The following is an 11,206-nucleotide window of genomic DNA, read 5'->3' as shown; positions in this document are numbered from 1 at the left end:
AGGGCCGAAAACTCTAGTATGAGTTTACTCTTGAAGAGTAAACTCCATATCCAAGCCTTATGTGTCCTCAAATGCCACCCGGGTCCCTCCAAACGCTTGTAATGGAGTGTTTTCGTGATTAGAAGTGTTTGTCCCTAACAAATAAATTATTCAAGTCCTAATTAGATACAAATGTGTATCTTTTCATAAAACATAGGAATCTTGTACGTTTGTAAACCCAGAACTGACATCTAGGATCCAAACCGATGTATCCCTCAACCGATGAGTTCATACCCCTACCCTTTTTCAAATGTTTTCAGGGGGGAGGGGAATACAAGCAAAAGTACAAGGAAATCTTGTACTTAAATTTATTATTTTCTGTTAAATTGTTTCATATTTTGAATAATTTTAATACCGAAAATCATACTAACCATTTGTTCGAATTGCAGAGTGAATTGTCAAATTAAATGTAGATTCCTTTAATAGATGTTATAATCTAAGTTTCATATTATGTTTTGTATAAGGAATCATATTAATCATAAATTATGATTAATACTAATAGGATAGTACGGATACGAATACGAATAAAACTAATAGTATAGAACGAATATGAATACGAATATAACTAATAGGATAGAACGAATACGAATATAACTAATAGGATAGAACGAATACGAATACGAATACGAATATAACTAACAGGATAGAACGAATATGAATACGAATACGAATGCGAATACAAATACATTTACGAATAGGAGTAGGAATAGGATTAGGAAGACAAATACGAATACAAAATAACGCCTTTGGATGACGCCAAGACTTCGAATATACAACCAGTGTACCCCTTGCGTGTCACCAGAGTTTCGAAATTAATTTGACAGTACGCCTCTGGACATCGACTGTCGACAGAGCTTCGAAAATACGTCTAAGGTACTCTTTTGGAAATCACCAGAACTTCAAAAACACTGTTAATGTACGCTTCTGAGTGAATCCAAATATTCGAAAATACCTCTAAGTATAGCAGATAATCAACAATTGAATGTAGGATAACTAAGATATCAAAATACTTAACCAATACTATAAGTAAGGTAGTTACTAGTATATCGAAATGTAAACTACTAATTAAGTATCAAAAGGATAGCTAAACACTTAGGAAAATATGGGATTTTCCTGGAATAACGTAACAACTCGTAAACGAATTAAGTAATGAAATGATAACTAAACTGTTTTTACATAAGAAAATATGGGATTTTCTTGGATAACAACCTTTTCAGAAAACAAAAAGGGATCTCATTCTTTTCAAAACAAAACCGCTTATGAAATCACCAGCTTTATGCTGATTTTCAAAATGCTTGTATTCTCAGGTCAGCATTAGACAGGTACACCACCACCTTTTGGAGAAGACGGAGTACTAGAAGACTCGTCTTTGTTTGTGTTCATATGATATATGTATATAACACTTGTATAACTTTTCTTTCAAACAGATGTAAACAATTCTATGTAATGTAATGTTTTGTGTTTACTGTGTTACTATGTACATTGGATTTGATACACAACAAGGAGTCCGCCCCGGAAATGTTTCCGCCTTCGGTTTTCGGGGTGTGACAATCAGGGTCTGGGCTAAACTTTTGGCGCTATCATAAGTATCCGGCCTCGCAGATAAGACGTTTCCTTTGGTCAGTTGGGTCAGCCCCCAAATAAATCTCACTATCTTCTTACTCTCCAGAGTAACCATTCCCACACAGAGTAGTGCCAGGTCATCAAACCTCGAGGTGTATGAAGCAATATCGGAACCCTTCATCTTCAGGTTCCAGAGCTCATGCTCTAACTTCTGTATTTCGCCCCGAGGGCAGTACTTAGCTAGAAGAAGTTCTTTCATGGCTTCCCATCCCATAGCATTGGCTATAGGTAGTGTTAAGGATTTGACTCAACCGTTCCACCAAGCCAGCGCTTTGTCGATAAAGGTACAGGCTGCAAACTTGACTTAGTCGGAGTCAGAACAGGCACAGATTTCAAAAATGGATTCGATTTTCTCGAACCGTCGGGTGAGGGAAATGACACCTCCAGTGCCATCAAAGGACGTGGGTTTCACGCTCATGAAATCTTTATAGGAACCCTCTATTCGGCGTCCCTGGCTATTTTCTGGATTTTGTGGATGGGGACCACCTCCTGAACTACCGGGGTTCATTTGTGACATGGCAGCTGTCACTGCGGTAGTAATTGCTATCTGTAGTGTTACAAGGTCAATTTGAGGAGGAGGTGGTGGCGGAGGGTTGTTGGTCTTTGAGCTGGGTCTCTTTCTTGGAGGCATCTTGATCTAATAAGATCAGGAAAGAGAGGATGATAAGTCCTCTGAATTGAATCAAGAGATATGACAGATATATATTCCGAATAAGCGATAAAGCAGGAAAGAGTTATCAAAATAGACAGTTATCGCTAAAAGAATGATCAAGGAACAACGCTTGAATGAGGATCTCTATAAAGGATTGGCTCGAGAAATACTCCCATAGTATTTCATGATTCACTACGACCTTGGTTCGATGTTCTGGGGTATTAGGGTAAGTTTTAGGCATGCTGAACACCACAGTCACTCCCAAGCACATGTTGGCCGTGTCTCGAATGAATATAGTTGGCCAGGCTATATTGATCCTAGACACAACTACATAAGTGCCCAGATTTAACCGCAACGTACAACACCCATTTACTTATGTTTTGTTCTACTTGTAGTTACGGATCTCGACGGTTAAGTATACTTGTATACTTTTGAAAATACTTATACTTTGAAGTATACTTTTGGTTCAGAGTACTTAGGCCCCTTAGTGTTTATAGTTTTATACCATGTAAGGTTTGGTATACTTTATTCACTATAACAAGGGCTCTGATACCAATCTGTCACACCCCGAAAACCAAGATGGAAACATTTTCGGGCCAGATTCCACGTTGAGTATCAAATCCAATGCACATAGTAAGCAAAGTAAACAACCATTACATTACATATGAAAATTTACATTTATTCAAAAGTAAAGTTGTACAAGTGTGATACATATGTATATATATAAACAAAAGCAAGACGTGTCTTTTACGCACTCCGTCGTCAACAAAAGGATCATCGGGTACCTGTCTAATGCGGACATGAGAATACAAGCATTTTAAAAATCAGCATAAAGCTGGTGAGTTCATAAGCAGTTTTGTTTGCTGAAAATGTACGAGTTTCCTTTTGATTTCTGAAAATGTTACAACCCAAGAAAATCCCATATTTTCTTATATGTAAGTTTAGTTATCTGTTATGTTACACGGTTCTCTTTATGTTCAATTGTTATCCCAGGAAAATCCCATCTTTTCCTAAATGTTGACTACCGATCTGAAATGTAATGTGGAAGATGTATACTGAAAACCTGGTTATCCTTGTGAAATGTATGTTAGTTTACCAATCCGAAATGTAATGTAAAAGATGTATACTATAATGTATTAGTTTTAACACGTATATAAAACTAATAACTACAAAGTAAACTAGTTACTGAAATCCGTTATTACTAAATAGTAAATCTCTGTTATCCAAATTGCGAGTTCCATAACCATACGATAGACTAATTATGGTAATAAGTAGTCCATCACACTTTATGACTTTCTTCACCCTTGAACCTTTCAGTTTGGCTGTAGTTAGCAGCCAGGTGCGGGGTAGTCAGCCCCGTATAGATCTATACACTCTTGTTATGCTCCCTATCTAAGAGATTCTGGTTACGGGGGCGGTCCTCCACTCGCGTATCTCTGTGGAGTGTTCTCCGAGGACATGTCTCCAATTTATAGGAATAACAAATTTACTAGTAATAATAATACAGAAAGATATTATTACAAACAATAATCCTCCACTCGCGTATCTCTGTGGAGTGTTACCGAGGACAAACAGTGTACTAAGTTTCATGTTCAAAGGTCAAATATTATGCTTTTAACTGATAAAATGTGGAAAACCATTTGTGAAAATATAGAATACAACATTTTATAATGTTTTTCATAAATAATATGATAGTGTGTTCTGCAAGTTCAAACGATTGTTTGTTACGACTGTCAATGTTAGAAGCATATGAAATATGAAACTTAACATATGTAAAACCATTTTTGAGTACAAGTATCCCTTGTACTTTGCTTGTATTCCACCCCTGAAAACAGTGAAAAACAATGAAAATGGGTAGGGGTATGAACTCACCATACGAGAAAATGTGTCGGTTTGGATGCTATGTGTCGGTTCGGGGCTTAATAACATGCGAGGTTCCTATGTAATATGAAATGATACATAGTTGTATCTAATTAGACTTTGAACCACTAATTAGATATGAATATACACTTTGAGACGTGAAAACACTTCAATTCAAGTGTTCGGAGTGACCCGGGTGACATCTATGGATATGTAGGACCTAGATATGGAGTTTACTCTTCAAAAGTAAACTCTTTGAGGAGTTTATGGTCCATTGACCATATCCCCATGAGTTTACGGCCATAAACTCATGGGTGGTGTGTTCTTGGATGCCAAATAGTCTTACAATGCACACGGGAAAGTTCTAGGGTTGATTACATGGCTTAGGGAGTGATCGGGACTTGAAATGGCCTTGGAATTGGAGTTTACGGTCTATGAAGATGTTCTTGGGGAGTTTACTACCTTAAACACATGAGTTTACAACCGTAAACTCATGTTTGTCCATGATTCATGGGTGTTGGTGTTTGTAGGTTAATCACATGTGATTCTAGTCCAACATACAAGCCATTCAAGGTGTTAAGGAAACTTAAACACTCATTTGAAGACTTTATGGTCTAAGGAGATGAGTTTACGGTCTAAGAGTGTTCTTGGACCGTAAACTCTAGTTTGTCCCATTTATGAATGTTTTGGTGCATTTCTTGAAGGGTTATAAGGTTATATGCACTCATGGAAGTTCATTGAAAGTGTTTAGGGGCAAACTAACACCCTAAAAGGTGTTTAAGGTCTAAGAATGAGGGTTTACGGTCCAAGCATGTTCTTGGACCATAAACTCATGTTTGGTCCCTTCTTGTATGATTTGGTGCTTCAAATGATGAAGTAGAAGGTCCTAGACACATTTGAAAGCTTTTGGTGGTGTTTAAGGGCATTTTTAACACCTTAAGAGGAGTTTATGGTTCATGCATGGGGGTTTACGGTCCAAGAATGTTCTTGGGCTGTAAAATCATGTTCATACATCAAATACCAAGATTTTGGGGTCCTAAGTACATGCATGCAAGTCTAAAGGTCTTATCTAAGCTCCAAATGAGGTTTGGAAGGGTTTTAAGGCTCAAAACCCCTTATTACATGTGTTCACGGCCTAAGGAGGTTCCAAGATCGTAAACACTTGCTGGAAAAACTTTTTCGCTTTCTCTCTCTACTTTCTCTCTCTTCCCCTGATTCTCTCTATCGGTGGTGCGATCTAGTTTTCGGTTCATCGGTGCTGCTTTTCCGGCGAATTCTTTTATTCGGTGAAGCAATTTCTCTTCTGTTTCCGTTTTCCTAATGGGTGCATCATCCAAAGCGGATCAATTGAAGGAAGTGAAAGTGAAACCTCCAGATAAAAGTGCTACTATTCGGTTTGTTAGGACTGAAGTGGATGTGAAAGAGCTTGTTCCTTCTGGGGTTATTGAGCAATCTTCAGCTACGATCTATAGAGCTCGTCGTAATCCTAGTGTGTCTGGAGCTGTTGCGTCAGGGATTGGAAAAGCTGAATGGAAAATGGAGGGGAAAGCTTTCAGAGTTAAGAACAGATCTCGAAAACTAGTGGATGGGATTTCTCCGATGGATGCTGAGGAATACTTCGATGAAGAAGCAACAGAGGAGGAAACGGAAGATGATTTGGAATCTGTAGCTGCTTTTGAGGTAGATTCTAATATCTCATTGAGTGGAAATGATAGTTCTATGAAGGGATTGAAGGATGGAGGTCCTGGTGAGATGAAGACAAGTGGATCTCATGTGGTCAACATTCCTTCAGGTAATACGGCTAATCTGATGAAAAATTGGGATGGTTCTAAAGTGAATGATGATTTATTGAGCCCTAATTCGGAAGTAAAGATTGTCACTAGTGAAATGTTAAGGGTGAATTCTAACATTGTTGTGAGTGAAGAAACTATTTCTATTAGCTCTATGCTGACTGATAAAAATATTGGGAAGTCTAGATCTAATGTTGATAAGAAGGTTATCAATAATGAAGAGTTTATTCCAGGAGTTCGCTTTCAATTTCTTAGTAAATTGAAGGAGGATGTGTACGTGGGGAGGGAAGTTGATAATGGGTTGAATCAGAATATGGATATGGATATCTCTAAATTGGATAAGCAAGATGATAAGGAGGAAGGAGATAATGAAGAAGATAGTTCTGCTGAAGAGGAAGGGGAAGTTGTTTCAAGTGAGGAGGAATCCAGTGAACATGAGGAAATAATGATGGAAGAGGAGACTTATGCTAAGAGTAGTAAAGAGGCTAGTGGGAAGTTGATGTCTGGGACTGTTATTAATAGTATTAATACTCTTCCTTCTATTTTGGGAGCTGTTAATAATGGCAAAAAGGTGGAAAGTGATATGCAGGGGAAACTAGAGAACTCTTATGTTGGTGTGTTAAAAGGTAATAGGCATAAGGGTAAGATTGATGTCAAATATATTCCTGGGGAAATAGGTAAAAAAGATGGTCTTGTTATTATCCCAATTGAGAATTTAAAGAATGCTAGTATTCCTTATAGGAATACCTTATATGGGTATATGATTGACAAGAAATTGGCGTTCCCAGTGATTCAAAAAGAAGTTAGAAGGCTATGGAAGAATGTGGGACTTGAAGAGGTGTTTATGAACAATAAAGGATTTTTCTTTTTTAAATTTAGTGATGAACAGGGGATGTTATCAATTTTGGAAGGAAGTCCATGGCTGATGTTCAATAATATGTCATTATTCCTTCAAAGATGGAGACCAGGTTTGACTTTAACTAAGAATAGTCATGATAAGATTCCTGTTTGGGTTAAAATTTATGATTTACCTTTGGAGGTTTGGAGTGGAGATAATCTGTGTATTATTGCAAGTAAATTGGGGATTCCTCTCGCTTTTGATTCCATTACTGAAGAGATGTGTTTGGAACATAAGGGAAGGAATGCTTATGCTAGAATCCTTATTGAAATGTCAACTGAAAAAGAATGGAAGAGATGTGTTTGATGTGGAGTATGCTTGGGTGCCTTCTAGATGCAGCCATTGTAAGGTTTATGGGCACATGGATAAGATCTGTATGGCCAGTATGAAGGTTAATAATTCAATGCAAAATGGGGATAATGGAATTAGCATTGAGGATAAAGGGAAATATGTGATTGACGATGAAGGTTATACTAAAGTTGTTAATAAGAAAAATAGAAATCTCAAGGATGGAGAAGGCATAAGTAATTCAATGAAGAATTCAGCTAATATTGTCAATCAAAAAAGCAATGGGAAGAGTTCATAGAGTGGGAAACAAGTTCAGGGGACAAAATGGGAATAGAGGTGGAAATGGTTGGGGGCAAAATGGTTATTGGAATAACAAAGGAGTGGGTCATTGGAATTTGGAGAAGAATAAAATATATATGAGAAGGTTGGTTATGGGCATATAATAGCAATGATCTGAGGAGTAAGGGAGAAATTAAGCAGGGGGAAATAATAAAGAATGTTAGTGTGAAAGGTGAGATTATGAAGAAGAATAAAGAAAAAGATAATAGCAATAAAAATAGTTTTGAAGTATTGGGATTGATTGATGAGGATGTTATAATTGGAATGGAAGAGGATGATAAAGGAGATAAAATTGGTGCTCATTCTGGTAATCAGTTTTGTACTAAATCGGGTATAGAAGACAGCAACTTGAATCATGATTTGATTCATTCTATGGGTATTAGAAAAGAAGACTTAGGAATGGTTAATACTGAAAAGAAGATGGATAACAAAAGGAAAGATGAGAGCAGCAGCACTAGTGGATCTTCTCAGGCATTTGAGATGGTAAATGCCAAAAATAATATTGTTATCCAATGATGTCGATTGGTGTTTGGAATATTAGGGGGTTAAATAAAGTTGTTAAGCAAAAGGAGGTTATTGATGTCATAAGGGATAATAATTTGGGAATATGTGTTGTGGTTGAATCCCATGTCAAAGTTTTAAACTTAAAGAATGTTTGTAGCAAAACTTTTGGTAATTAGGATTGGATTTCTAATAGCAGATCTTGTGAAGTTGGTACTAGAATAATTGTTGGATGGGATCCAAAATTATTTGATGTTATGGTTATTTCTCAATCTAAACAAGTGATTCATTGTTATGTTAAATTCATTGGTTGAAATTATAGCATGTTTCTTTCATTTATCTATGTTGCTTCCAGATATATTGAAAGACGGGCTTTATGGGAAGATTTGAAAAAATTTAGCCTAACAGTGAAAAAGGAAGCTTGGTGTATTTTGGGTGATTTCAATGTTGTTTTAAAAGAATCTGATTATTCAGAAGGATGTTCTAAAGTTCTTAAGGGAGTTGGTGAATTTTCTGAATGTATCAATTTTATTGAAGTTGAAGATTTAAATAGCATTGGATTTCAATTCACTTGGAATAAATCCCCAACTGGTAATAAAGGAATTTTGAAGAAGTTAGATATGATTATTACTAATATGAAATTCTTGTCTGATCGTCCTTTAGCTCATGCAGCTTTCAAACCGTATAGAATCTCTGATCACTGTCCCGCTGTTCTAATCATTCCTAATTGTAAAATGAGACGGAAATCTTCTTTTAGATTTGCCAATTTTATTGCGGATAAAGATGAATTTTTGCCTATGGTTAAGGATATTTGGTATTCAAATATTGAAGGTTTTTTTATGTTCAAAGTTACTCAAAAGTTGAAAATGTTCAAAAAGTATTGTAGGCAGTTGTGTAACAAATTTAGAGGATCGGGAATGAAAATTAAAGAATTAAGGAAGGAGTTGGGTAATATTTAGATGAAAATTGATCAGGAGCCTTTTAATGCCTCATATAGGGAGGAGCATGCTAATATTCTTTTTGAATATAATGTTGCTTGTAATGATGAAGAAAAGTTGCTATCTCAAAGATCTAAGATCAAATGGTTATCTGATGGGGATAATAACACAAACTTTTTTCACAGTTGTTTGAAAAGCAAGAATAGCAGAAATCAAATTTTGATAGTTCTTGATGAGGATGGAAGATGGATTAGGGGAATTCTATGAAGGAGAAAGTCGTTAATCATTTTAAGAACTTCTTGGGATGTGAAGTACTGATTTTCTTATACTTAATGATGATTTTTTTTCATAATAAGTTGGATAAAAAAGTGGCAATTAATATGATAAGGGTGGTTACTGATGAAGAAGTTAAAGTGGCTATGTTTGATATTGTTGACAATCATTACCCTAGACCTGATGGATTTTCCTCTAAATTCTTTAAGAGTGCTTGGAGTATTGTAGGGCTAGATATATGCAAAGTTGTGAGGGAATTTTTCTGGACAGGCAAATTATTGAAGGGTATTAATGCCACTAGGATTGTTTTGGTTCCTAAAGTGGAAAATCCGAGGAAAGTCACTGAATTTCGGCCTATGGCTTGTTGCAACACTTTTTATAAGTGTATCAGCAAGATAATAGTTAACAGAATAAGGAACAGTTTAGGTGACATAGTTAGCCAAAAATCAAGCTGCTTTTATCCAAGGGAGATCTATTCTTGATAATATCCTTCTTGCTCAAGAGTTGATGGTGGGATACAAAAATAAGAGAGGAGTGCCTAAATGTACCTTAAAGATCGATATCTAAAAGGCTTATGACACAGTGGACTGGAAATTTCTTAATAGGATTCTGTTGGGATTTGGGTTTCATCCTATCATGGCTAAATGGATTATGGCCTGTACTTCCTCTCCTTGGTTTATGCAGAATTTTAATGGTGAAGACCATGGATTCTTTGAAGGAAAACAGGGGATGAGGTAGGGAGATCCTTTATCTCCCTACTTGTTCACTTTGGTTATGGAGGTTTTCAATCTAATCCTTTTGAAGAAAATTGAAGAATACCAAAGATTCAAATATCACTGTAAGTGTGAAGCCTAGAAAATCACTCGATTATGTTTTGCAGATGATTTATTAGTGTTTTCTTATCGCAATGGTAATTCTGCTAGAGTGATAAAAGCTGCTCTTGATGATTTTAAATCTGTGTCGTGGCTAAAAGTGAGTATGGAGAAAAGCCAAATTTATTTTGGATGTGTGAAGCCAAACATGAGAAGGATTATTTTAGGAATTTTACCTTTTGATATTGGTAAAATTCCCTTTAAATATCTTGGAATTCCCATGTGTGTGAATATGCTTTTCAAAAGAGATTGAAGATCTCTTGTTGATAAGATTAAATTGAGACTGTGTAATTGGAAAAATAAGATGCTTTCCTTTGCTGGAAGATTACAGCTCATTAACTCTGTTTTGATGTCAACTCATGTTTATTGGGCTTCTATTTTCAAAATCCCTATAGCTACTATTAAGGAGATTGAAATGATTTGTAGAAGCTTCTTGTGGGCTAATGGAGAAGTGGTTAAAGGGAAAGCTAAGGTTAAATGGAGTGATGTCTGTAAACCTAAGATACATGGAGGTCTTGGAATTAAGAATTTGAGATTCTGGAATGATGTATTGTTAACCAAACATGTTTGGAATTTGATTAATAATAAAAATTCTCTGTGGGTTCAATGGGTGAGAGGAAATTATATTGGTGAAAGGAATTTTGGGATATATGGCAAAAGAAAAGTATGAATTGGACTTGGAAGATATTTTTGGAATTGAGGAAAACTATTAGACCTATGTTGTTTCTTGTATTGGTAATGGGAGGAATACGTCTTTGTGGCATGATTGGTGGCATCCAATTGGCATTTTAAGTATAATTATTTCTAGAATGGATTGGATTAGAAATGGATTTAATGATAGTTCTTTAGTCAGTGATGTTATGACTAATGATACTTATAGATGGCATGTTGAATGGGTGATTAAGTTCCCTGGATTGAATGATGGACCCATGTTTTGTAATATTGGTGATCATAGGGATATTACCGTATGGAGGGATATGAAAGGCTTGAGTAAAAGATTTTCATGCAAGCAAGTTTGGAGAGATGTCAATAATTTTGGAGGTAAAGTCAGTTGGTTTGACTGTGTTTGGTATGGCAATTGTATTCCCAGGAATGCTTTCATTTTGTGGCTTGCTGTGCTGAACAAACTAAAG

General features: G+C 36.1%; 1 protein-coding gene across 1 annotated transcript; it reads left to right on the top strand.

Moving 5' to 3' along the window:
- The first annotated feature begins 7,669 nt into the window (after window positions 1-7,669).
- LOC145045516 (uncharacterized) lies at window positions 7,670-10,743 on the top strand. Its single transcript, XM_078993837.1, has 7 exons — window positions 7,670-7,972; window positions 8,151-8,161; window positions 8,313-8,938; window positions 9,041-9,153; window positions 9,285-9,471; window positions 10,082-10,173; window positions 10,378-10,743. Exons 1-7 carry the CDS (start codon window positions 7,670-7,672, stop codon window positions 10,741-10,743), a joined length of 1,698 nt encoding a protein of 565 aa, XP_078849963.1.
- The last annotated feature ends 463 nt before the right edge of the window (window positions 10,744-11,206 follow it).

The sequence above is a fragment of the Lactuca saligna genome, chromosome 5, assembly GCF_052625555.1.
Source record: "Lactuca saligna cultivar CGN05327 chromosome 5, ASM5262555v1, whole genome shotgun sequence".
In the NCBI taxonomy this organism is placed as follows: domain Eukaryota; kingdom Viridiplantae; phylum Streptophyta; class Magnoliopsida; order Asterales; family Asteraceae; genus Lactuca; species Lactuca saligna.
This window is presented reverse-complemented; position numbering and strand designations above follow the sequence as displayed.

Bases quoted from the DNA above. Each gene is read 5' to 3' on its own strand.
- LOC145045516 (XM_078993837.1), top strand. From the start codon at position 7,670: ATGAAGAAGAATAAAGAAAAAGATAATAGCAATAAAAATAGTTTTGAA. The intron at 8,939-9,040 runs GTAATATTTAGA...GTAATGATGAAG, and splicing joins AGAATTAAGGAAGGAGTTGG to AAAAGTTGCTATCTCAAAGA. The intron at 10,174-10,377 runs GTGAGTATGGAG...TGGAAAAATAAG, and splicing joins AATCTGTGTCGTGGCTAAAA to ATGCTTTCCTTTGCTGGAAG.